The following is a 27244-nucleotide window of genomic DNA, read 5'->3' as shown; positions in this document are numbered from 1 at the left end:
AATGTGATGTATGTTATATTTGAAATCATTTATAGCCACTTTTTGGGGTGCTAATTTCCTGACACACCAGGGCCTTTCTACTTCCAGTAATGTGATTATAGACAGATTTTTTTCGATTAGCAGTGTTCCTTTAATGGGGCTGTTCACCTTTAAATTAGCTTTTAGTATGATGTAGAGAGTGATATTCTGAGACAGTTTGCAGTTGGTTTTCATTATTTATTTGCGGATTTTGAGCCTGGAAGAGACTGGAATATGAATAGGAGAGGGCCCGAATAGAAAGCTGGAAAGAGTCAGAAGAAGAAGAAGGCAAATAATTAAAAAAATGAAAACAGAAAAAATTAAAGTCAGTTGAAAAATTGCTTAGAATAAGCCATTCTGTAGCATACTAAGTTAATTTAAAGGTGAACCACCACTTTAAAAGCTGTAGTATACATTCACTAGGGGTCATTTATTTGAGAACTACCACAATCACTGCTGTGATACCAAGCTTTTGTCTTCTCTGCTGTCAAATATGGGTCCCTCGTCCTTTTGGCATTTCCGGTGTGAGTTGAGACTAGAGTGTTCATGAAAGCTCTCGCCACCCTCACTGCAGGCATACAGCATCTCCGCAGTGTGGATCTTCTGATGTATGATAAGATACGACTTGCGAGTGTACCTTTTCCCACAGTCTTTGCATGCAAAGGGTCTCTCACCCGTGTGGATTCTCTTGTGCAACACCAGCTGCAGCTTACGTGTAAAGCCTTTGCCGCACTCCACACATACAAATGGTTTTTCTGCCAGGTGAGTCTTTTGATGGCTAGCAAATGTTAGTCTGTTACTTAGACTCTTCCCACACTGATTACAGATGTAAATGGTATTTTCGGTGTGGAGTTTATGGTGGGCTACAAGATTGGAATTGCTGGTAAAGCTTTTTCCACACTGAGTGCACATATAAGGTTTTTCCCCAGTGTGAGTCCTTTGATGTATGACATAATGTGACCTGTCGCTGAAACGTTTCCCACAATCCGCACAGCAATATGGTTTGTGGCCTGTGTGTATCCTCTGATGCAACACAAGGTGCGAGCTCTGAATGAAAGTCTTTCCACACTCCATACATACGTACGGTCTCTCTCCAGTGTGGATCCTTTGGTGAGTGGCGAGCGTGGAGCTGCGAGTGAAACACTTGCCACAGTCAGAACAGCCATAGGGTTTCTCCCCTGTATGGGTACGTTGATGGGTTGAAAGAGTAGAGCTGTGAGTGAAGCATTTCCCACAGTCCATGCATACATACTGTCTGTGTCCTGTCCAACCTCTGTACTTCATCTTCTGCTCTTTCCTAGAAGTGCCACCAAATGGATCACTGTACTGATATCTGGAAGATAGGTCCTTTATCAGAAATGTATCATTTTCTAGATCACTTCTGCTAGTCTTGACTGGTGCTTGGAAACTTTCTTTGGTTTCTTGCAACGAGGGTCCATTTTCCATCTCATTTTGGCTCAGTGTATCTGGCAAATTAACTGGACATGGATTTCCTCTCAGTAAACTGGCTTCGTCTGGATGACATTGTAAAGGTTTATCTTCCATAATCCAGACAAAATGCTAGTTTTGACGTAAGAGAGAGACAAATTCATCCGATAACCTAATAAACAGAGAAAATGTGGTGCCAAAGTATTTGACTAGTCATCAATTAAATTAATAATAAGCAAGAAAACAGGTTCAGTTGGATGTGTAGAAGTCAGATTCTGAAAAATAACAAATAAAAAATAGAAGATATTCAGATATTTATCTGTTTAAGTTCAGCAAAAAGCTGTACATATATTTGTTCTGAAGGAAGTTTTAGGCCAGGATTTTGGGAAAAAATAGGCATTTTCACTCTTCTACCTTTACAGTGGTTTAATACAGACAAATTGGAAAACGGTAAGGAGCAGAGAATGTAGAAAAACAGAGGGGCAGGTTATACCCACAGTTTTGGTAACTGGTTTTTACTAATTTCAGGAGCATTATAGATTAGATTAGAAATGTGGATACCATATGGGAGGCAAATAGGATATATGGGGTTAATGCTTGGCTCAGGCATGATGAGCAATTTTAGGAATTAGTATTTAGGATTTAGGAGGTCAGTCATCACCAAAGTGGAATAAAAATGCATAAATCTCTGCATTAGACTTACAATGGCACAAAGAGTACACTACTTAATCACACAGGCATTGGAATGCCAGAAAACACAGATGGGATCAAATAAAAATTGAGATCCTTGTGTAGATACTGCCGTAAATATTCTTTGGTGCAAACTGGCAGAACACACTGTGCTCCGATGTTTTAAACAACAAAAATGAGGTGGGGACAAGATAAATAATAACCTTGGAAAAGAAGGGGTATGAAAATAGGTGATTTGCACTTTTGGCAAATAGGTATAAGGGCAAATAAAAAGTCAAACTATTAAGGCGTTACTTTAAGTTTGCTTTTTAAATACCTTTAAGAAGAGCTTGCATTTCACATGGTAGGTCCATTTGTGGTTGCACCTATATCACGTTCCCTATTTATTCTTGTCCCCAGTAGCAGGGGTGCCAATTCATCAATATTGTGTGGGTTATTATGAAATGTTTCTATTCAAATTATTATTTTCATGGGTTTTAGGTTAGTTAAGTAGTTGGTGGATATACAAGAGCACTTGAGGTGTTGTCCAACAGCCAACAGACTGTCGGTTACAAAGGAGATATACTGAAAATTACAGTATACAATAAAAGAAACAGCAAGGGTTAAAAAGATACTGACCTTTACAAAGTCCAAGGTTGTCCTTTCTGTGTTGTAAAATTCCTGAACTTTGGGTAATCAGGCTTATTCTCTCTCTTGAGGCATAAGGATGGGTCAGCATTAGCATAACTGCAATATTTAAAAGGCGTCTTCAGAAACTGTGCCTCTTGGAAAAGGAATATGGTCCCCATTTGTTCTGCATTGGGGATGACCACTAAGGTTGCCACCTGGCCAGTATTTTACTGGCCGGACTGGTAAAAATTATGCTTGATATTTTTTTCAAAAAAAAGTGGCAACCCTAGCTGCCACTGAAGCAGCTACATGGGGCCTTGAAATCTGTGAAGAAGATAGGAAAAAAGTTATCAGGCAGATCTAGATTATACACAAGACCCAATTTGAATCTCTATAGATATCCATTAAATTTGATGTTATCTCTATTCCAGGTTACAATCTTTGCATGTTATTGGGCAGAATGTAGGTATTTGGATTTATCAAGGCATAAGGTGGAAGCCCTTGGTATTAGTGACGTACAGAAAGCAGGTATAAGGGTATGCCATATTTGTGCTTTGAACAAAGCCAGGATAAAAGTTAAAAAATCTTGAAGATTGTGTGTGAGAAGGAAGGATTCAGTTACTGGAGAAGGGGAGTTGCCAAATGTTAGGCACAACTCACTTGATTATTATAACTTACCTTATGCCGTGGGCTGGTGCTCCGGGGTACTTCTCAGTGAGCACCATGAAGTGATCTTCTTTTTACTCTTCTTCATTCATCAGTGGCTCCTGGCCGACACACGCACAGCAGAGTAAAAAAGCCTGTGTTTTTTGTTCAAGTTTGGTTTTTCACTCTACTGCATATAAGCACCCAAATGAAAAGAGCAAGAAGCAAGATGATGATCACTCTGTGGTGCTTGCTGAGAAGAGTCAGGCATATGGGGTCCTTAACTCACCAAGGCACAGTGTGTAAAGTACAATGTTGTGTGCAATTGCCATGCTTTAAATCACAATGTAATGTGTGTTCCAACAATTCCAGTCTAACTTCTCGAGGTAACAATGCAACCTCATTCTGTAGGCGCAAGTTTACTTCGTTTATTGACACAGGCTGTCTTAGGAACCCTGGAGTTACCACCACCATTAAGTGTAGTTACAGGGTCCCCCTGTGTCAGAAATTATATTTGCACACAATTTTTTCTTGCAAAAACATGACTTCTTTTTTCTCTTTATATACAGTGCTCCATCTTGATACCACCACCCTATTACTGCACTAAAAAGACAAAGGCTAAACCAGTGAACAGCCCTGCATGCACTGATTGCTCTTGGCTTGATTATTTATCTCTTTAAATGCAATTGGTGCAACCTAGCTAACAGTCTAACAGAATCCTTATTATTTAATAGATAATAGTGTATAGTGGTACACAGAAATACCACATATGTATTTATGATTACAACAGCTCATGAATTAACAAAAGGCATACAATTGCAGTATTCAGTATATATAAACTCACATGTATCTTATGGGGATACAAATATTTAGGTTTAATTTAATAGCAGAATTTAATGTAAGCACTCACATATATAGGCACCCAGGCTGATTCTGTTTGTGCTAATAATATCCTCTAACACATTAGTTTTACAGCCCTTCTGTCCCCATATTAATAAACAATACCCACACAGAATACAGCCACATCCCTGGCTCACCTCCTACCTGCCGCAGATGGCCCTTTGTGTGAGCTGGGCTCTGACTGGAGGATTTCACCAGCCATTTGGAGAGAGAAGCCCCAGAGTATGTCGGAAAGTGTAGTTCTCTCTCCCTCTTCGTATCCTAGCAGATCAGGTTTAAACTACAATTCCCAGGATACCCAGCATGGAACTGTATAGGCTGCATCCGATGATCACTAACAATCACGTGAAACAGAAAGTGGATTTATATAGGTGGAGTATAGCTACTGCTGGCAAAGCAGAAGAAGGATCTTTTGTTTGCGAAGCCGGCTAACACAGTTGAGGGGCTGGGGAGGGCTGGGGGAGGTACTAGGATGGAACAGAACAATGAATTAAGAAGTAGAGTGTTAAAAATGAGGGGTGGGAGCAAAGCAGTCCCAGATCTGTAGAATCTAGTAAATTATTATTCTATTTATTTATAAAATGCCAGCAGTACATTGCTGTACAAAGGGTACACAATTTACAGACAAATACCTTAGCTAATGAGAACCCTACCCACAAACTATAGGGCAGAGATAGTTGATAGACAAGGTATAAAATGCTGTGGCTGTGTGAGGGAGTGTGTCTGTTGGGAAAATTGACAGTGTTATGGTGTGTCAGTTGATATACTATGGGATATCCAATTTCTGTTATTAGGTAAGAGGTGAGTTTTAGGGAATATTTAAAACTCTATAGGGTAGGGGAGTGTCTGATGTAGTGGTTTCATGAATCCCATGGGTTTGAAGCTGCTCTGGGCTGGTAGGTGAGCATGTGAGGAGGTTACTAAGGCAGAAGAACATTTAAGATCATTAAGTGGTGTTGCCAGTGCAGGGATTTTCAGATAGGTGCAGCAGAGGTGGTTTTTTTGGGTGAGGAGTCCTGCAGCTGTATTCTGGGTGGATTGTAGAGGATAAGCGAGTGTTAGTCCATTAACGAGAAGGTTGCAACAGTAAGGGGGAAATGATTAATGAATGTACTAGTATTTTTGTTGCAATTTTTTTTATGTTCCCAGAGGGGCTGCTCTAAGATGCAGTAGAATCAGAGACCAGCACACGCATGCTCATAGACATCACGTGGGGGGGGGGAGTGTAGCGACAAGTAGGGAGAGTAGCAGTGGGAGCAAGAAATCCTGGACTAGTGGTATGCAGAAGATTCTTAAAAGGGCACCGGCCCAGCGCCAATAATGCGCACTAGGCAGGTCGCTCCTCTGCCTGCCCATAGTTCCAGCCATGCATAGAATAGATCAGGGCCGGAACTAGGGGTAGGCAGAAGAGGCACCTGCCTAGGGTGCAATGCTGTGGAGTCGCTGGGTACGTGCCTGTTCAAGATTCTTCTGCCTACCCCTAGTTCGGATTCGCTCCACTCTGCAGCTCTCGATTTTCCACGATTTTTTAACTAAGACCATCAACTAAAAAGACAAATTTGCCAGGAAAACAAAGGGGAGCTGCCTGCTTGGCCCTGCAAACATAGATAGATATATTGCACTGGGACCGACAAAGATTTTTTAACCTGGCCGATCAATTTCCTGACAAATCGGCCGAAAAATCGTAAGATGTACGATCGTTTGAATCCCACTAACCGCATGATAATTTCTAAGGATTGGTCGGACTTCGCTAAAATCGGTCGTTCGGCTTCAAGTCTATGGGGAGCTTTATGGGAGATTCAGCGACAAATCTCCTCTTCTTCAGGGCAACTAATCTTCCCGAACTGCCTCCCGTTGGCTAGAATCTAAATTGCCGGCGGGATGGCACTAGGATCACTTCATTTTCTGAAGTTTCCTTGTGAGGCAACTTTGGTAAACGAATGGTATATTGTCCTTTTAATGTTAACATAAAAATAAACTTTTAGTATGTTGCAGTCATCAAAATTCTTCTAATTCTTCCATATATTTAAAGGGCTTTTTATGCTTCTTGAACTCTTTTTACTCTGTCTTTAAACTATAGAGAAGCCATTGTCATTAGCAACCAGGCAGTATTAGAAATGACTGGAAGTTAAATAGAAAGAGGCATAAAAAGAAAGGTAATTGGTACACTTTTGTTATAGAAATCTTGCCCCATATTCAAGAAAAATTGTGATTGCTGATGAGAAAGTCATAGTAACCAAAGAGCAGTCACCTTTATTTTAGAAAAAATTGAAAGTACTCGTTTTTTAGCCTTTTCATTTAAAAATAACTGTAGCTCTTCCATAGGTTATGGCATTGTCTACCTGCATTCACCAAATGATGAAACTCAGTGATCTCTGGCTTTCCTTTTTTCAGCTGGTCAACTGTGAAGTGATCAAATTGTAGTTTGCAACTGATTAAGGGGTTGGCCCCCCTCTTGGAGTAATTCTGGACTAATTATCAGAAATTGTCAACTCAGGACACCTTTAGGATAGACAGGACAAGTTAAATAAAAAAAAAAATACTCAAGTTCCTTAAAGGGATCCTGACTTGGGGCAGCTGGGAAATTGACAATATGTCTAGCCCCATGTCAGATTTCAAAATTGAATATAAAAAAATATGTTTGCTCTTTTGAGAAATGGATTTCAGAGTAGAATTCTGCTGGAGCAGCACTATTAACTGATTCATTTTGAATTTTTTTTTTTTTCCCCATGACAGTATCCCTTTAAATATGTCACATAATCATATGTACAATGTTAAGAGTTATGATGTAAAAAAACAACTTTATTTAAACTATATTCTTAACAGAAATGGAAAATACCATGTCAAACTGTATTGTACTGTAGGTGTAGGTATTGGCAGCAACATAGCTTTAGCAGCAAAGATAATTCTGCTATATGGAAGGAGTGATGAATTTTAAAGGAGAACTAAAGCCTAACTAAAGAAGTAGGCTAGAAATGTTGTACATTACGTTTTGGGCTTCTGTACCAGCCCAAGGCAACCACAGTCCTTTTGCAGGGAAGATCTGCATCTCTGTAGATGCAACAGTAGCTACCCGTCTTATTTTCTGCTGATTCACTGCACATGCTCTGTGCTGCTGTCAGTTACCTGAGTTTAGGCAGCGACTCAAAATATACAGTTCACTTAGAATATGCATGTCACAATATAAGGCTGATTAGTAATTAATACAGGTAATTGCTACATGGCAGCACAGAAACCAGTGCAACTAGCATCAGAATTTAATAATCAGCCCTGTAGCATCAGTTTATATTATAGACAAACCTTATTTTCTGCTTGATAATTTGTGACGACCCCTAAGCGTAGCTTCTCAACAGCAGCTAAGAGCCCACTGATATTGCATACATTTTCCAAGATAGTGACCACCTGTGACAAGTTTGAAGTCCTGGATCATTGCTGCTATTGAGAATATGAAACTTTAGGCTGGTCAGTATATAAAATATTTTTAGGGTTTTGTTCTCCTTTAAATATCAGTTTGTTCAGAGTTGCCGCTGCCAAGGTTAAGCTATGTTGTGTTCATGGCAGAATATTTCCTAAGGTTATACATAATGACAATGTTAAGCATCAGAAAAAAATTCAAGATGGCTCCTGGTCCATATTGAACAGAAGGTAGCAGGTCTCAAGTCTGTCTGGTCCCATTCTGTGTTCAAATTGTGGCTCGAGGTCTACGGGGGTTAAACCTTTCAGAAAATGGTGGGAGATTTCATCATATAATGACTGTCCAACATCTCCTGTGAAGAGGACGAGATCTCATTAGATGTTATAGGTATAATTAGAAACCTTAACTCTTCATATGCCATAGAATCTATGGTGTTGACACAGATGTACCAACATGGCAGCCCTATGTTTCCCAAATTACATGTAACCCTGTGGAGCAGAACAGGATTAAAAAAAAAAAAACAATATTCATTTGTTTTATATTTTCCCTCTGCGTTTACCTAATGGAAATATTAAGAGCTGAATGCTTATTTAATTTCCATTGGGTTTATTTTTCCCAAGCTTCTTTAAAGTTATTACTGGCTTAGCTTGCAGTTATTGTGACTACTGTCAGGCTGTCCACAAGATCCATATTACCTCCCACAGTGCTCCTATTGTGTTCATAATCCCATAATCTCATTACAAGAAGTGTGATCTGGCAGTGAATGGAGTGAGCTGTGACATTATTTGGACTTAATCATCAGAACAAGGCTGAAGGTGTAGTGTTCATTTTAAGGCTAGGGGCACACGGCGCGATTTCGCCGCGATTCTGCGCTGGGCGAGTTGTCGCTGCGTTTTTTAAGCCGAAATAGCTTTGCTAACTTTGGCGCTGGCGTCAATGCAAATCGCGGCGAAATCGCTGCGCTAATTCACACGCGGCGATTCTTTTTCTACTGTCGCCCGGAAACGCCCAGCGAGGCAACTTCGGACGACAATAGAAAACGAATCGCCGCGTGTGAATTAGCGCAGCGATTTCGCCGCGATTTGCATTGACGCCAGCGCCAAAGTTAGCAAAGCTATTTCGGCTTAAAAAACGCAGCAACAACTCGCTTAGCGCAGAATCGCGGCGAAATCGCGCCGTGTGCCCCTACCCTAAAGGACACATTTCTATTTCTAAACATTTTTTCTGTTCTGTAAAACATATTAGCATACTAAAGCTTATGGGGCAAATTCACTAAAGTGCAAGCACAAATTCGCCAGCGTGACGTGATTTTGTTACTTTGCCGATTTACTAACGGGTGCTGGCGTAAATTCGCTAGCGTGGACCTACTCTAGTGCTACTTCGCACCCTTACGCCAGACGAAGTTGCACTATGACGAAGGGACGTAACTACGTTAATTTACTAACTTGCGCATTTTACTGAACATTACCTCTTGCGCCAGACTTGCCATCGCCACCTCAGACCACGTGAAATGCAATAGAGTAGATAGGGATTGCTTCAAAAAAAGTTGAAAGTCCCAAAAAACGCTGGCGTCTTTCCCTTTTTTTAAGGGTGATAGGCTGAAAAAGATCGTATATTTTTTTTGGGTACCCTCCTTCCCCCCTACATTTCCTAACATATGGCACCTAAACTATACAGTGGGCACATGTGTAGGGCAATATAACACCTCTATTTTATTTTATGAAGCTTTCGCAGGCTTGTGTAGTGTAATGTATTTGCTGCTACATACAGTATACCACCATTGTACTTTAACTTGGTGCCGTATGCAAATTAGCCATCGCTAGCGTAACTGTGGTTTCCTTGACGAATTAACGCTAGCGCAACTTCGCTACCTTTCGCCTCCCTGAGTGCAACTTCGGATTTTAGTGAATTAGCGCGCCCTGGTGAAACTTCGCCTGGCGAAGTGTGGCGAAGCCTGCGCTAGCGCAACACCACAGGTTAGTGAATTTGCCCCATATATGTGCTAGGCATGACAATATCTCTTCAGACGCAGCATCCCCAGGGCAGTTATCCATAACAACCATCAGCAGTTAGTTGTTGAAAAAAGACAAAGTCCATCAAGTTCAACCCCTCCAAATGAAAACCCAGCATCCATACACATACCCCTCCCTTCTTTTAATTAAATTCTATACAGTCCTGCACAAATCACTTATGGCTTTAGGTTGTGCATGTGACAGAGAGGTCTTGCCCCCCCCACCCCCCATAGTGTACTATTAATGCTGTAATGCTTTACCCGTAACACATTAAATATTGTATTTCAAAGAAAAACTGACTTTAATGCTTATATCCTTTGAGTAAGTTAATTTAACACTTTTCCTGGGTTTTACATTTTCCCGGATTTTACACTATTTAGTCCGGGTCCCCTGTTTGTAGCACTTGCTCTTTAATTCCAAATCAATTATTTAAATATCAAGATAATATCATAAACATACAACCTATTGCATTATTATTCTGCATCTGCCTGAACCTGCTGATATCTAAAATACTCCCTTACCAATACACTGCTGGCGTATAGTCTTCAGTGTTGTTGATAGAGAATGCATGTCTTTCTCTCCATTATCATCCTGAAAAGTCTCATTGTCTGCCTCAACTTCCATTGCTGACCGAGCATGACTGACCACCAACTCCAGCGTATTTCCCTCAAGCTCCTCAAAGTCATCTGGGTATTCTGGCTCACCTTCATCATTAACAGGATCTGGGCAAGTGCAAAAAATTATATCATGACATATTATATATGTATACATACAGAATTAAAAAAACTGTCCCAGTTGCGTGTATTAAAGAATATTGCCATCAGAGTAAGAAAGCAAACTAGCAGCAATCTAGTTTGATGCAAACAGAACAAAGTTGGGTCTAGAGGTTTAGTTACACTTAAAATAAAATTCTGATTTCCATTTAATGAGTGAATCTCCAGATCCATTCTGAAATTACCCTATAGTTTGTGTCATTATTTGCAAAATAGATATGATGAAAAACTATCAATCAGAATTTCTTACATACATACTGTAGTAGTAAGTGTGACAACCTGCAGCTGCTAAAAGACCTGGAACACTCTGCAAGGATGCAGATGCAATTGTGAAAAAAATCGTAAAAAGCGAACTGTTAAAACCTTGTAAATAGTATTTTCTTAGTAAAGGTATGGGATCTGTTATCCAGAAACCAATTATCCAAAAATCTCCAAATTAGGGAAATACCATCTCCCATAGGGGCAGATTCCCTAAAGGGCGAAGTAGCTAACGCTAGCATTAATTCGCCAGCGTGACGTCATTTCGGTACTTCGCTAATTCCCTAATGGGCGCAGGCCTAACTTCGCTAGCGAAAGAGACACACACTAGCGATCATTCGTACTCCAGGCAAATTTTTGTTCTGGTGAAGGGACTCCACAAATTCAGTAAGATGCGGATTTTACTGAACGTTTCCTCTTACGCCGGACTTGCCTTCGCCACCTCAGACCAGGTGAAGTGCAATAGAGTGGATAAGACTTCCTCAAAATTTTGTTGAAAATTTTCCCAAAAAATGCGTGATAGACTGCAAAACAGCGTAAATTTTTCTTGGGGTAACCGGCTTCCCCCCTACATTTCCTAACATATGGCACATAAACTATACACTGGGCTCATGTGTAGGGCAATATAACAACTCTATTTTCTTTTATTAAGGTTCCCTGGGCTTGTGTAATGTAATGTATTTGATGAAACATAAACGTCCATTCAACTTTAACTTACCGCCGTATGCAAATTACCGAATTAACGCTAGTGCATCTTCGCCAGCATTCAGCACTCTGGACGCAACTTCACATTTTAGGGAATTAGGGTTGTCTGGGCGAAATTACGCCTGGCGAAGTGTTGCAATGCGGGCGAAGCGGATGCTAGCGAATTAGCGCCACTTAGGGAATTTGCCCCATAGACTCCATTTTATAAAAATTTTTACAAATGATTTCCTTTTCCTCTTTAATAATGAAACATTACCTTAATCCCAACTAAAATATAATTCATCAAATTACAGAAAGATCTGTTATTCAGAAAACCCCAGGTCCTGAGCATTCTGGATAACAGGTCCCATACCTGTAGTAATATCAGTAAGCATCATAACACTCCATGCTCCATGAAGAATCTTAAAACAAACCTATTTCTTCTGGAATATCCTCATTCTCACAAGGGGTAGAAGTTTCCCCTTCTAGATTTTCCTCTACAGACGATATACTCTCATTGTCATCAAAGTCTTCTGAATATTCAGATCTATCTCCTGTGCTTGATAGCTCTTCCTGGTCCCACAGTTCACACTTGGTGACATCAGGCTTGTAAGGACCAGGTGGGGCAGATTTTGGCCTAAAGTTATCTTTTGCCTCATCGTGATGGCCCACGGATGTTTTGCTTCTGTTTTCTTGTGGAGATGTGCTCTCTTTTTTACTGGCAGTCTGTTTATACAGCTGGGACTCATGTTTCTGTATAAAGAGTTTCAGTTGTTCCTGAACAAAGGATAGGTTCAAAATGCAGCTTGCACTGGGTCTAGACTCGGGGCACTTATCCAGAATAGTTTTGACCAAGTTATGCAAGTCTGTAGAGTAACAGTCAGAGAGAGGTGGATACTCCCCTTTTACAATTTTGAAGAAAAGACTTATTAAGTTTGTGGCGTTGAAAGCTGGCTTTAAAGCACACATCTCATAAAGAAGGCAACCAAGCGCCCAAATATCTGTTTTGGAACTGTAGGGAATATCCTGGCAGAGTTCTGGACTCAGGTAATATGGAGTTCCCACGCATGTGCTTGCCATATCCATGGTACTACTCATGACTTTGGAGATGCCAAAATCTCCAAGCCGAACCATTCCCTTTTTGGTGAGAAACACATTAGAAGTCTTGATGTCTCTGTGGAGGATCTTCATTGAATGGATATACTGAACAGCCATTGTCAGCTGGATAAACCAGTCCATGACGGTGTCTTCAGGGAACAAGGAACCATTTCTTTGTTTGATGCGGTCATCTAATGTCCCACCATCACAATAGTCCTGCACAATGAATATGTGCTCGTCCTCTTCATCACAGATACATTCATGACATGCCACTACATGGGGATGCACAAGCTTGCCTAAAATGGTTGCTTCTTGAAGAATGGACTCTTTGGTTCTCAGTTGTTTGGATTCATCTATCTTTATTTTTTTCACTGCATAATTTTTTTTGGTCTCTCTATTCCTCATAAGGAAGACTTCAGCCGTTGCCCCTCTCCCTATCTTCAGTATTTTTTCATAGTTCTCCATAATGGTTCCATAAGCTGCAGCACCAAATAGATAATAATAGATTAAAAAAAAGACGTTATTACAAAAACTGCTATCTATAAGCTAAAACACTCATGATTTCTTTGTTTATAAAGAAAAGAAGCCAGGTAAAGCTGCTAGTTATATATATATATATATATATATATATATATATATATATATATATATATAATATAGTTCTCCTTTTTCCACAAGGAAGAAAGTATCACATCTCGGTTGTCATGAAATATAGGGGATTTTACTAATACCTTAGGCCAGCATTTCCTATTCTTTCCTAAGACATTGCTAGACTAGAATATCCAGCATATTTTAAATCATAATTAAATATCTATTATAGGATTCTCAGAACTGTTGTCCAGCAAAAGCAGGAAAAATGCTTTATGCTAATGTCACTATGGGAGTCTCCCCTGCAGAGAGTATTTACTAGCTCAATGTTCAGCTACTTGGAATAGCTCTGCTTAACATATGAAATTAAATGAAGAGGTTAACAGAAAAAAAGGTTTTGCTGTTTTCTATGGGACTCTTTACATCTATCACTGTGACTGGCACAGTACCAAGGAAGCCAAATACAGTGTTCATCAGAAATAATTGGAACACAATGCATTTTTCAAAAGCCAAGACAGACCAAAAAAACTCATGTGTGCATATTATTACCAAAATCCACCCCATGTGCAAAGTGCCAGACTCATGCCAAATATATCACTGCTTACTTATAGTTTCAGCATGTATACATATTATTGCCCCCTTCCAATGTAGCACAGGTTGCAACAATTTTTGGCTACCCTACATATTCTTGTGGCTATGGCTGAATGATTGTTACAATGAAACTTTGTATTACCGCACACCTCCTTCCACTTTTTCTGCGTAGTAGTGCTGGTCCACCGTTGACCTTGCCAGGTCACCTTATTGCTTTGTAGTTTCGAAAAACGGTCCGCACACACCAATGTTGCAGTCGGGGATAGTACCCCTTTTATTAATGCCACCAACTAATAAAAGGGGTACTATCCCCGACTGCAACATTGGTGAATGATTGTTACAGCCACCTCCCCATAGATCTGTAATTTTGTTATGAGCTAAGACGAGCCTAAGGGGAAAAGGGAAGCTGGAAAGGAAAAAGGTCAGAAAAAATTCTGCCCTAGTTTATGAAGGTGCCCAAAAAGGCGATTCAACCCAGGACCTGTAGTTTTGTGGACATGTATTTCTCAGTGAGGTATTTGTATGCATGTGATGTACGTATGTTTCTTTCTATCTCCAGGATGGTAGGAACAATATGATGCCGAATGGTGGTCATGTACCTGTAAGGCCCACATTTTAAATATATTTAATGCTTTATTACTGTATAGCCCTCTTCTGCATGATCTAACACACATTTAATTGTGTGTGGCGCTACAGGAGTCCTGTGCCTCCGCTAAATGGGAGAGCAGGTGCACTATAAAATGGCGTGTCACTGTAAAAGTGTAATACCCCTTCCCTTGGAACACCAATGATCCACAATACACATTGGAAAGGCTGATGGATTTATTGGCAGAACACTATACATTTAAATTACAGTGATATAGGCAGCCTGCCAGCCAGGAGCAACTTCACTCAAATAAAACAGCTGGTAATATCTGAGCTGCTGATGAGAGTCCCCACTTATGTGGCAGTTGCTTCAAAGTCCTGAGCAGAAAGCCCTAAGATGAGCATGCTTTGCTCTTCAGACCCCTGAGAAGGAACCCCTTTCCTTCAGCACCCTAAAGAGAGTGTGCTGCACTTAGGGATCCCTAATGATTTTCCCAAACAGAAAACTCTGGGAGTTTGCAGCACCTTACTTGTACAGGTATAGGATCCCTTATCTGGAAACCCAATATCCAGAAAGCTCCGAATTACAGAATGGCTGTCTCCCATAGACTCCATTTTATTCAAATAATCCAAATTTTTTAAAATGATTTGCTTTTTCTCTGTAATAATAAAACAGTAGCTTGTACTTGATCCCAACTGAGATATAATTAATCCTTATTGGAAGCAAAACCAGCCTATTGGGTTTATTTAATGCTTAAATGAATTTCTAGTCGACTTAAGGCATGGAGACCCAAATTGCGGAAAGATCCGTTATCCGGAAAACCCCAGGTCCCAAGCATTCTGGATAACAGGGTCCCATACCAGTACTGTAGTCATGTGCGGGTCAGGGTTTTCCTGAGCCGCACTGGACCCTAACCCGTCCTGCTCCAGCCCGTGCCTGTCCTTTTATAGACCCGCCCGCCAATGACATCACAAAAGGGGCGGGGCGAGCAGACGCGAGGCTATAAAACTGGAACCCGGCATTTGAAGGTGGCGGGCGGGGAGAGCAAGAGAAGAGCTCCACCCGCGAGAAGCAGTGCAAGGTCGACCAGAACCCGTGGGTATCGGGACGACCCGCACATCACTACTGTACTGCTTCTCTCTCCCAGCACTTCCTGGGTGGGGCTGCTGCTCCTCCTCCTCCTTGCGCAGAAACAATACAGAGAAAAGAAAAGTGTACACAGCTCCCCTACCACTGCATGGGAGATAACACTGTTCAATAGTGAGAAAGTATCTCTTCACCAGCCACCTGCACCTTCCACTGAGCAGCTACATGTTACTGGGCCCACAGCTACCTCATTTTAGGGCCCCTAAATAAATCAGCTTCTGTACCAGCTGCCCCCAGCAGTCATGATCTGCTTTCTCTACATTGAGGTCAATAGTGCGTGACAGGGCTCAAAAGAGCCAGTGTGTATTCAGAGTGTGTATTCAGAGGCAGTCTAGTATACGGCTTTATAGGGAGGAAGGGAAGAGGATACAGCTGCACCTAAAGCCTCACTGTGTCATGCCAAGAAGAGATGCTTCCCGGCCGCCCCACCCCCATAACAAACAGCAGCGACGACGTAAACAAGTTACAGAGCTGTGTGCCGAGAACGACACGATCTGAAAGCAAATATGCTTTATTACACACATACGCTGCCCAAAGTTACACACACACACAGCACAACTTCTGATTATAGTTCCCTCCAATCCCATCGCACAAGGCCCTTTGAAATAAAGTCCATTGCGCCAGTAATCAAATTAGAGCAAAACCCCCCAATCAGTACCTGCTCCCCGCGATTCAGTGTTGCTGCTGTGTGATTATAGGGATGGTGCCTCGCTGTGTATTCCCCTCAGTCTGGAATATAGTCCCCGCCGCCTCTAACTGCTGTTCATTCCCCGGATCAGGTTACGGCAGGCGTCCCGGGGCTGTGTTCTATCTCCAGGGAAACCGAGGATTCTCATGCTCCGAAAGGCTGCGCTGCCAAAGAGGCCTGTGTACTGGAAAGTGTCAGACATTACACACAGACACGCTCACCAACTGGCCCCAGACTGGTTTTATACACACATTATGTATTATCTACATCAGAGGTGTTTTGATTTCACATATAAATAATAATAGGAGGAAAAGTCATTTTCATGAGGAAAAGCCATGTTCAACTTCAAGGTGTTCATGGGTCCAGAGTATAGTCATTAGATTCCCCATACTGTCCAATATCTTGAAGCAGCTGAACTGTTTTTTTTTTTTACAGGTCTTTAAAAAAAAAAGCCAAAACTTTTGAACTATATAAGAACAGGGCTGGGGATCCTCTTCTTTAATAAATACATTCTCTTGTGATCTAAATATGATTTTATTTAGTACTGTATTGCATTATTATATTGCTTTTATTTTCTTATTTACTTTATTTGCTTACTTTACTATTTTCAATTTGACTTATGTAACATACACAGTGTCGGACTGGGACAACAGGGGCCCACCCAAAAACCATAGACATGGGGCCCCCCAAAAACCTTAGACCAGGGTCCCACCCAAAAACCTTAGACCAGGGGCCCACCCAAAAACCTTAGACCAGGGGCCCACTCAAAAACCATAGACCAGGGGCCCACTCAAAAATCATAGACCAGGGGCCCACCCAAAAACCTTAGACAAGGGGCCCACCCAAAAACCGTAGACCAGGGGCCCACTCTCAGTACTATTATTCTTCCTCACTCAACCTCTATTCTCCTAGTGTCTTTTCTTTACATATTATAATCTATTATTTAATCTATTTCACCTTTTGAAATAGGCCAAATGTTTAGAAGAATGAGGGCCCACTGACACCTAGGGTTGCCACCTGGCCGATATTTTACCGGCCTGGCTGGTAAAAATGATGGTTGATCCCAATGTTATTAATAGGGAAAAAAGATAAATATATAGAAAGGCCTGTATTTTTTTCCAGAAAAGGTGGCAACCCTACTGACACCTAGGCCCACCGGAAGTTTTCCTGGTATCCCGGTGGGTCAGTCCGACATTGAACATACAACTGTTATAAATAAAGAGTTATAAGAAAAAAATACATTCTCTGTTCTGCATAGTTAGATGTGCTGCCAGGCCCAGAGCAGGAGATAGGCCACTGAGGGGTGCCTAACAAATTGGCAGTGCCAGAGATAGTTGGTTTTGTTCGCCTACATCACCTGCAGTTAGGGTTGCCACCTTTTCTGGAAAAAAATACTGGCCTTCCTATATATTTACCTTTTTTCCCCTATTAATAACATATGGTACAACCATAATTTTTAACGGCCAGGCCGGTAAAATACCGGTCAGGTGGCAACCGTACCTGCAGTGAGAATCCCAGGGGGTGACTATGGTTTCCATAATTACTGGAAAAAAACACTTTCTCCCTATTATGCAATGAAAGTCACCATTTAAAATAAAAATACATAAAAGAATTAGAAATATACTGTCCAGGTGGCAATGCTAAGGGTGACTGAAAAATATTTAATTTAAACAGTGTCCTTTGTATTAATATGCTGAATAAAGAAAAGAATATATGTCAATGAGGTAACCTTCTGTACAGCTGGAAGGGGCACCCCTACAAAAAAGCTAGCATAATGTAAGGTAGTAAAGTCTGGGCATCAGGCATGGTGTAACCCCAGTTCTAGTTGGTACCAGCAACTCAGATGACCCAGTGTTAAACAGAGCTTTGATACAAATGTTTTCTAAAAGGAATTACAACAAAGTGTGTCTAGCTCAGTGGGTGAAAAGCATAAAGCACTAGAAGATTATCACTATTCCACATTGTCGTTATTTTCCGTTCAGTGTTTCTTTCCCTGGAAGGGTTAACATGAGAACTGTCTAGAGACTTGTATCAATTTTGGGTCATTTGTGGGGCAGCAGAGGGTAGGCCACAATCACTCTGCTGCTCAGGAGAGACTGTTGAATTCCATGGAGAGGTTTTATCAGGCTTGTAAGAAATATGGGTGAGTGCTTTCTTATAGACTGTGCTTAATATCACACTTACCTGCACTGTATGAGTGTTTGTTGCATTTGTATGCTTATTTGACCCCACTTTTCAGCTCTGGTTGACCTACATCTTCCATAGTCTTTGCCATTCAGCAGCTAGAGAGCGAAATGATGAAACTTTATAGTTTTTTACAGGTTTAAGGCCCCTGCCTTCCTGTGTTGCCCCAGGGCCCTTCTTCTGGAATTACATCCCTAATCCACATCCACAACACTGTTTATTATGAATATAAATGCACTTTCTAAAAAGTTATAGTTATGTGTAAATTGGTGTACTACTTAGCTGTTATTTCTCCAGGCTTAACCAGAAAGACTAAGACCAGGGCCAGTTTTAAAGATTTACCGGCAAAGTAAGTGAGGAAAAAATATAGAATTACTGAAATTAGCTCTTAGTACAAATTGATCAGTCAGAAATTATTTTTTTCTGACTTTTTTTTATTAGATGGGAGTGTTCACTTTCCCCAGGTATATACATGAACATCCCCTGATCCAAACCAGTCCGTACGCCCCTCACAGCCACCTACTGAAGGGACACCCTTGACAACCCGGCCCTATCCTCAACAATCACTACCACTTTAACTCCAGCGATGAATCTCTGCTTCTGCAGGCAACTAATCTCCTGTAAAAGCATTCCCACCGGCAATAACGTGAATCGCTGGTGGTAAAAAATATGTGTTGCTTCAGTCTCCCAAAAACTGCTTGAAATTGCCTCAAGAGGAAACTTCAAGCGATTGTGAAAGACTGAAGCCAAATGTGAGTTCTACCACCAGTGATTCACATTATTGCCGATGAGAAATGATTAGTAGCCTGCAGAAGCAGAGATTTATCACTGGTGATAAATCTCCTGGTGTGCCATTGCCCTAAGGCCTCAAGCACATGGGCAGATTTGGGGAGATTTAGTCGCCTTTGCGACTAATGGCGTATTCTGCGGGGAGACAATCTCCCTGAACTGCCTTCGCCGTGCCTGCCGCCTGCTTTAATGACAAAATGCTAGTGCCAATGCACTTGCGGTGCTTCGATTTTTGAAGTCGCCCGAAGTTTCGAGGCAACTTCAGGCGACTTCGGAAATCAAAGGGCCGCGAGCGCATTGACGATAGTGTTTTGTCATTATAGCAGGCGGCAGGCAATGCAAAGGCAGTTCGGGGAGATTGTCACCCCGCAGAAGAGGCGATTAGTCGCCAGGCAACTAAATCTCCCCGAATCTGCCCGTGTGCTAGCTCCCTAAGGGTGCAGACACATAGAGCTACTAGACAATAGTGATAAAGGGGCCTATTTATCATACTTGCCAAAAAACTTTGTAAAAAAGCTGTGTAAAATAAATTTTTCGTGTGTTTATTTTACGCCATGCGAACACCAGATTTTCCACCATTATTTTGCACTGCTTCATATATATACATAGACAGTGTGATACAATCTACTGCAGTCAGTATAGTAGCACCAAATGACTGACTGGTTGCTACGGGTTATTGCAGTAGGGCATATCAATATCATGGTGCTGCAAACGCCCATCTGCATATATGATATTTCAGGGTTCCCCAGTGGGTCTCCACAGAACTGGAAGTGGCATCCAGGATGAAAGATGATAAGCAACGACGCAGAAAGGCTTACAGGCTGGTGCGCAGGCAGTTGGTAAGTCACTTGTGAACTATGAGAATATAGAAAATTGCTTTGAAAGGGGGAGTTTTCCTTTAAGTTATGATATACAATGGCAAATTATTAGCAACATTTCAATTGTTCTTTTTTTCTAATAGTTTTTGAATTATTTGCCTTCATCTTAGGCATATTCACAGCATTCAGCTATGGTTCACTGACCCTGGCAGCTACAAGACTATTTCTTTGTGAGGCTATAACTTCATTATTTTTCTTATTTTTTTATTCTTATCTTACTTTTTGGACCCTCTCCTATTTATAGTGCTAGGGTCATTTGGACCCTAGCAAACCAATATCTCCTGAAATTGCAAACTGTTGTCTTACAATATCACAACATCATACCAGAAGTTAATTTACTTTACAACCCTTTAAAAAGAGACTCACCTACAGTGTGCTGAAGATTAATATAATATACGTTTCTGTGCAACGATGTTATTGCTATGTGAATTACTGACTTCTTCTATTCCCTGCAACCAGAAAGCAGAATGAGTGTCCTATGGCATAGCTAAAGGAACAGTAACATCAAGAAATTAAAGTGTATTTTATTAATTCAAATATAATGTGCTGTTGCCCTGCACTGATAAAAGTTATTTGTTTGCCTTAAAAAGACAACTATAGTTTATATAAACAAGCTGCTGTGTAGCTATGGGGCAGCCATTCAAGCTGAAAAAGGAAAAAAGGAAAAAAGGCACCTGTTCAATCAGATAAAAGATAAGAGCTGGAATGGAATTCAATGGTATTCTGCAGTGTGCATCTGTTATCTGCTATGTAACATGTGCCTTGAATGACTGCCAATATGGTTACAGAACAGCTTGTTTATATAAACCAGTGCTATCCAACTTCTGTGGTACCAAGGGCCAGAATTCTTCTGACCTACGTGGTGGAGGGCCTATAATGGAACCAGTGTCGACCATTTCCTGTTTTAAAAACACCCCCATACTACAACAAGAATATTTAAGACCATGTCCCCATTTATGGTGGTAGCACATCAAAAAACCTAATGGTTGGTGCTCACTGCAGGGAAATCCATATGCCTCATCCTCCTCTGTGGATAGGAGCACACGATTAAACACATTGGGGACCCCTAAGAATTTCCAAATGCTAACAAACCCCACCAGGTTCCACAGACAGAGCATGGCGCACACACAATGAACATAGCACAGGTAGAGTATGACACATACAGGGAGCATAAAACAGGTCGATTATGACATACACAGGGAGCATAGGACAGGCAGAGTATTACACACACAGGGAGCATAGGGCAGGCAGTGTATGGGACAGCATATGGTAGTCAGAGTATGGCACACACAAGGAGCATAAGGCAGGCAGAGTATGGCACACAAGGAGCATAGGGTAGGCAGAGTATGGCACACACAAGGAGCATTAGGCAGGCAGAATACAGCAGGAGGCAAGGAAACAGTTCATACTGTGCTACATACAGTGACATAATGCTGGTGCCCCTCCAGCAGATTCTATGAGGTTTGAACAGGTGAACAATGTGGGCACTTTCAGTCTGGGTCTGAGGTGTGCACAATACAGGGCTTTAGGGGTGTGAACAATAGAGGTGTTACATGTGTGAACAATGCAGGACCTTTCAAAGCTTACGCAAGGTAAGCAGTCAAAGCAACCAGACTTCCATGTGGGGGCGCCACACGAGGGGTGTCACAGGCCGCCAGTTGGACAGCACTGACAATTTTAGTAGTCCTTCTAAATCAAACTTATCAGTTCTGTGCAGACAAGAGTACATTATATCTTAATTACTTTCATACCCCCCTAAAATAATCCTTTAGAAAATAAAGCCTCTTGAGCACTACTGCAATAGGATCTCTGGGGCTCGTCACCACCTCAAAGGCCACCCCAGACCCATCCTCGGGGCAGGCAGCTGGCCTGATGGTTGCAGGGCACACAAGTGCCGGGTTATCTCCAGGAACACCATCAACCCAGTCTGACGATGATTTTGTGTCTGGTCTTAGGAGAAATTTGGATCATGACCTGTCCCAGTTTTATGCATTTGGCTCCATTTATCGTAAAGTAGTAATATAATATACTATAAACATGGAGGGATAGAACTTCACTGCTCTTGTCTGTGCATCAAAATAATTGCTGGGTCCTCTTCCCACGATACTTTTGAGACCTACCCACAATTATTTTTGCAGTCCTGCTTATTGCCCTAAATCTACCATTTCACAAACAGATATTTGCTTTCAGTTTGGCTTTTCTTGATCAGTATGTGATCAATATGTGATTGGGGCCTGGATTAGGGTTGCCACCTTTTTGGTTTTGAACCAGATGGCCCAGTTTTTGTAAGGGCTGTCCAGTCAAATCTGCTTGCATAGACTCTTCTTGCCGGATGTGCCGATCAGCCGATTGATGCGTCATAGTTTTGCCTCCTAATGTCACAGTCCTGTTACAGACATCACCCATTCTGCCCCATGATGTCATCATCCCTCCCCATGACATCATCACCCACCCACTGCCTGGAGTGCAGTGAAAGGTGACAACCTTAGCCTGGTTGTAAAATTTACAATGCTCCATACCTGATTCCACAGACTGAAAAGAAAACCATGATATAGTATGGGATTTGTTATCCAGAATGCTCGGGACATGGGGTTTTCTGGATAAGGGATCTTTCCATTATTTGGATCACCATACATTATGTCTTCTAAAAAAAACATTTAAACATTAATTTAACCGAATGAGATTGTTTTGCCTTCAATGAGGATTAATTATATGTTAGTTGGGATCTGTACTTGTAACAACCATTACCCAACCCTGGAATTCTGGGACTTTAAGTCCCTCTGCTTTCCATACTAGGTGGTACACAGACTCTCTAGAAAACCAAGGGACTTTAAATCTGAGAATCCGAGGTAGGGGTTGCATGACACTATGCAAATGAGTGGGTGACCGGGTAGTAAGGGGAATTAGTTCAACTGGCTGGTGTGGAGAGTGAAGAAGCAGACTAGGTTTGGTTGTGAGAAAATGAGTGTCTGACTGGGAAGGTGTGCTACTGGGAAGAAAGGTGGTGCAAGTGGGCAAGTTGACAGGCTGGTGGGGTGCTGGTGCCTTTGGCACCAATAATGCTTGGCAGATCCGGACTGAGAATTAAAATAGGCCCTGGCATTTCAGTTACACAGAGGCCCAAACAGCCCTACCAGCCCACTAAATACTGACTTTCTATGGCAACTTATAGCAGCCCCTCTGGCATTTGCCAGAACCCACAGATTGCCAGTCTGGGCCTGATGCATGGTCTGGTTTTGTATTTTCCATTTAAACTGAGAATGAAAATGTCACTTACGGCAATTGAACAGATTTCAACTTGTTTATGGGTATATATATCCTGTGCCTGGAATGTTCCTCTCTGGTTTAGCAGAACATTTGTTTCCTTTACTGAGACCTGTAATAACTATTTATTTCTTCTTAACCTTCTTGTTTACAGTGGGACGCTGGTGTTGGATTGAACTGTGCCTCATTCCCCACTTATGTGTACCCTCAAAATCTCAAGGCTCTGATCAGATCACTGTTTCCAGAAGGAGTGTGTGATTATCCTGATCCAGTTCATGAAAAGGTGATACCATATAGCTTAGCCATGTGTAGGAATTAGGTGCTAAAGTGGAAATGGCAATTGAAACTGATTCAGAATGCCAGTTGCAAAGAAAGATCTTGGTCATAATTTAAACAGAATTCTCAAACCTGCAAGGCTGCTGCTGCGGTTGGTTCATAGATAAATATACATTTAGTTGTAGTCATTACATTATTTACATACAGAAATATCCAATACATACAGATATAAATATTGTAGACAAACATGAACTAGGATAATTGTGTTTTTATTATAATTATTTTTTTCCATTCCTAGGTTGTGACAGTGACAATAGAAGACCTTTTTCTAGTGGAAGCAGGAAAGCCTTAAATAAACAGGACCTGTCTGTTTGGAAAGAATTTTGTTTTTGTTCAGTTGTAGAATGTGGCCAAAGGTTGAAATGCTGTGTTATTAAGAAGTTGAATTAAACATATGAATCCAAGTTGGTAATAAAGAACCAGCACTTAAAATGGTGTTGATCTTTATCTTTAGATATACTATACTATACTTTCAGCCATGTTTCTAAAAAAAATTTCTCAATCATAAAGTGGCTTTCTCCCTTTGCATTTTTGTAGCTGTTGAGCTATAACATGGACATAAAAATCAGAATATTTGGGATATTGGGTTTCTGGTTAAGGAACCTTTCCGTAATTTGGATCTCCATACCTGTAGTCTGCTAAAAACCCCAATGGACCCATGCAGTTAGGATCAAGTACATGGTACTGTAATAAAAACAACCATTCGGGAGTTTTAACCTTAAAAATCAACACTGCAAGCTGCCTGTGAAAAATGTTTAATGAAGCAGTAGAATTATTGATGAAAATAAGTGTAAGAACTGGTAAAACTAGGGAGGACTTTGACGTAGTTAGCTGTCTTGAAAATATTACAATATATGGACAAACAGTCCCTCTTTTGTTTAAAGGGGAGAGCATTTTTGATAGCTTAATACACAAAGTGGGACATTCACTAAGATTCGTAGTTGCGCGAGGCATAACTTCGCCGCACTTCGCCAGGCGTAGTTTCGCCAGCGCTCCGCAAATTCACTAAAATCCGAAGTTGCGCTCAGGGGTAGCATAAGGTTGCAAAGTTGTGCTAGCGTTGATTCGCTAATCGAATCGAAGTTACGCTAGCGATGGTTAATATGCATACGGCGCTAAATTCAAATTTCAATGGAGGAATATGTAGCAGCACTACAAATGCCTGGGAAACCTTCAAAACATCAAATACAATTTTTATTTTGCCCTACACATGTGCCCACTGTATAGTTAAGTTGCCATGAGTTAGGAAATGTAGGGGAGAAAGAGGGGAGCCCCAAAAAGTGTTTCGATCTTTTTCAGCCTATTACCCATAATATAGAAAAAACGCCAGCGTTCAGAACAATGCGCGCGTTAGTGAATTTGCGTAGTTACGTCCATTGCGCAAATTCGCCAGGCGTAAGGGTGTGAAGTTACGCCAGCGTTCGTTAGTGAATTTGCGAAGTAACGAAAATGCCCAACGCTAGCGAATTGACGCTAGCGTTAGGCGCTTCGGCGCATAGTGAATTTGCCAAATTTCTCAATGTTCTTAATTTATAGATAATGGGTTGAGTGCAGAGGACCTATTATCTATGTTAGTATATAGGGAGAAATTTACTTACCTCCGAAAATCCGCCAGCGCTGGTTTCGTGAACATCGCAACACTTCGCCAGGCGTAATTTCGCCTGGACAACGCTAATTCACGAAGATCCAAAGTTGCGCACAGGGTACCAAACGCTTGCGAAGTTGCGCTAGCGATAATACAATCAGCAGTTCGAAGTTACGCTAGCGTTGGCTAATTTACATACCGCAAGTACAATGGACGTATATGATGCAGCAAATACATTACACTACACAAGGCCAGGGAACCTTAATAAAATAAAATATTGGTGTTATATTGCCCTACACATGTGCCCACTGTATAGTTTAGGTGCCATATGTTAGCAAATGTAGGGGGAAGGAGGGTTCCCCAAAATAAATTTACGATCTTTTTCAGCCTTTCACCCTGTAAAAAGGAAAATACTCCAGCGGTTTTTGGGACATTGAAAAATGTTCAAATTTTTTTGGACCAAGTCCTATCTACTCTATTGCACTTCGCCTGGTCTGAGCTGGCGAAGTAAACTCTGGCGCAAGAGGTAACGTTCAGGAAAATCTGCATCTTTGTGAATTAGCATAGTTACGTCCATTCGCCAGTGAGAAAATTCACCTGGTGTTAGAGTGCGAAGTAACGCTACAGTCTATCTCCGAATTAACGCCAGGGACACTTATTAAATTGGCGAGGGGCAAAATGACGTCACTCTTTTCGCCAGCATTAGACACTTTGCCCTTTAGTAAATTTGCCCCATAGAATCATCAAAAGTGAAGTAGCAGTATTCATGAACCACCAGCAGGTGTCAGGATAGACACACATAATATTTCTTTAAAGGTTGTAAAACATACAGTAAATATATTTGTAATGGGGCTATTGCCATGAAATTTACAACATATGTCCATAACAACCCACGTAATCCACACATACAAAGAAATTAAAACAAATAAGTCCATAAAAATTTTGGCCCATTCTTCCACACAAACTGTCTTAAAATCTTGAAGGTTCCAGAGGCCTCTTCTATAAACTCTGATATTCTGTTCTTTCCATAGATTTTCAATTGAATTTAAGTTGGTTGATTGACTGGGCCATTCTAGCAGCTTTATTTTCTTTCTCTGAAACCAACTGAGAGTTTTGTTGGCTGTGTGTTTGGGATCATTGTCTTGCTGAAATGTCCACCCTCGTTTCAACTTAGGCATCCTGGTAGATGGCAGCAGATTCTTTAAAGAATGTCCTGGTACATTTTACCATGCATCCTTCCTTAATAATACTGTATGAAGGCTGCCAGTACCATATGATGAAAAACAGCCCCACACCATGATGTTCCCACCTCAAACATGGTGTGTGCAATGACATCTAAAGAGTTCAATTTTGGTCTCATCTGACCAGACTATATTCTCCCAGAATTTCATTGGCTTGTCTGTTGTGCAGAAAAGCTGAGCTGCTTATAACTACCACATAGAAGTGCAAGTAACAACAATGCTGCAGTGTAAGGTTCATTGTAAACTGCATGGACTCTTCCTGGTGCAGTTTTAGGCTGATAACTGCCTGAACTTACAGTTTAAGATTGTTTTCATTAAAGTAAATGGGACGTGGCATGGGCAGGTTTGTGAATTTGGGTTCCAGTTTAAATTACTGCCATGTGTGCCATTAGCCTAAGACAGGACTTTTTGCAGGGAGAGGTGGATTAAATGTTGGCTTAAGGCCCACACCTGAGAATTATAAAGAACATGTCACCACCATTCAAGGAGAATGAGGAGTCATTTCCAGGCAGCCATGGTGGCAATGCTACCGAGACAGAGTAGATAGAGTTGTCCAGGACTCCATAGGCCAGGTGAAGCTATCTGGCCACCTTCAGAGAGGAAAAGTGCAACTCTGTAGCTAGGGAACACCTGATGGCTTTTGACACTGGGCAATGAACCAAAAATTGGCTTTAAGTCTCCTCAACGGCACACCCCCAGAGGCACGTCCTGTCTAGGAAGTTACCTCTCACCTTGAGCTTCCCATGCAGAGAGAACCACTGAATGTCATACAGTTTGGCAGGTATCCCGCTCTTCACGGCTGGCAATTGCTCTTCAGAGGTGTACAGCATTGATAGGG

General features: G+C 41.3%; 2 protein-coding genes across 8 annotated transcripts; both read right to left on the bottom strand.

The window, feature by feature from the left end:
* Positions 1 to 366: 366 nt before the first annotated feature.
* On the bottom strand, positions 367 to 4926 carry LOC108698254 (zinc finger protein 239). Of its 7 annotated transcripts, none has more exons than XM_041572586.1 (4): positions 4428 to 4925; positions 3424 to 3580; positions 2755 to 3069; positions 367 to 1721 (listed from the first exon to the last, which is right to left on the bottom strand). In XM_041572586.1, exon 4 carries the CDS (start codon positions 1561 to 1563, stop codon positions 469 to 471), a length of 1095 nt encoding a protein of 364 aa, XP_041428520.1. In that variant the 5' UTR covers positions 1564 to 1721; positions 2755 to 3069; positions 3424 to 3580; positions 4428 to 4925; the 3' UTR covers positions 367 to 468. The 7 variants fall into 7 exon arrangements, with proteins under 7 accessions (XP_041428520.1, XP_041428519.1, XP_041428522.1 ...); XM_041572585.1 differs by having other exon boundaries at positions 4435 to 4925; XM_041572588.1 differs by having other exon boundaries at positions 367 to 1578; positions 3424 to 4926.
* Positions 4927 to 7071: 2145 nt separating this feature from the next.
* Positions 7072 to 16355, bottom strand: LOC108698255 (serine/threonine-protein kinase Nek6). The gene is made up of 4 exons (XM_018229605.2): positions 16100 to 16355; positions 11867 to 13009; positions 10239 to 10439; positions 7072 to 8057 (listed from the first exon to the last, which is right to left on the bottom strand). The coding sequence occupies exons 2-4, from the start codon at positions 12993 to 12995 to the stop codon at positions 7903 to 7905; spliced, it is 1485 nt and encodes a 494-aa protein (XP_018085094.1). The 5' UTR covers positions 12996 to 13009; positions 16100 to 16355; the 3' UTR covers positions 7072 to 7902.
* Positions 16356 to 27244: the final 10889 nt, after the last annotated feature.

The sequence above is a fragment of the Xenopus laevis genome, chromosome 8L (assembly GCF_017654675.1).
Source record: "Xenopus laevis strain J_2021 chromosome 8L, Xenopus_laevis_v10.1, whole genome shotgun sequence".
Lineage (NCBI taxonomy): Eukaryota > Metazoa > Chordata > Amphibia > Anura > Pipidae > Xenopus > Xenopus laevis.
Note: the sequence above shows the minus strand (reverse complement) of the source record. Positions and strands in the feature narration are given on the sequence as shown.

What these genes read in the sequence shown, in the direction of transcription:
- LOC108698254 (XM_041572588.1), bottom strand. Translation starts at nt 1,563, where the DNA reads ATGGAAGATAAACCTTTACAATGTCATCCAGACGAAGCCAGTTTACTG.
- LOC108698255 (XM_018229605.2), bottom strand. Translation starts at nt 12,995, where the DNA reads ATGGAGAACTATGAAAAAATACTGAAGATAGGGAGAGGGGCAACGGCT. An exon ending in GGATATTCCAGAAGAAATAG is followed by an intron (nt 10,440 to 11,866) that starts GTTTGTTTTAAG and finishes GCACTTGCCCAG; the next exon opens with ATCCTGTTAATGATGAAGGT. An exon ending in TATACGCCAGCAGTGTATTG is followed by an intron (nt 8,058 to 10,238) that starts GTAAGGGAGTAT and finishes TCCTCTTCACAG; the next exon opens with GAGATGTTGGACAGTCATTA.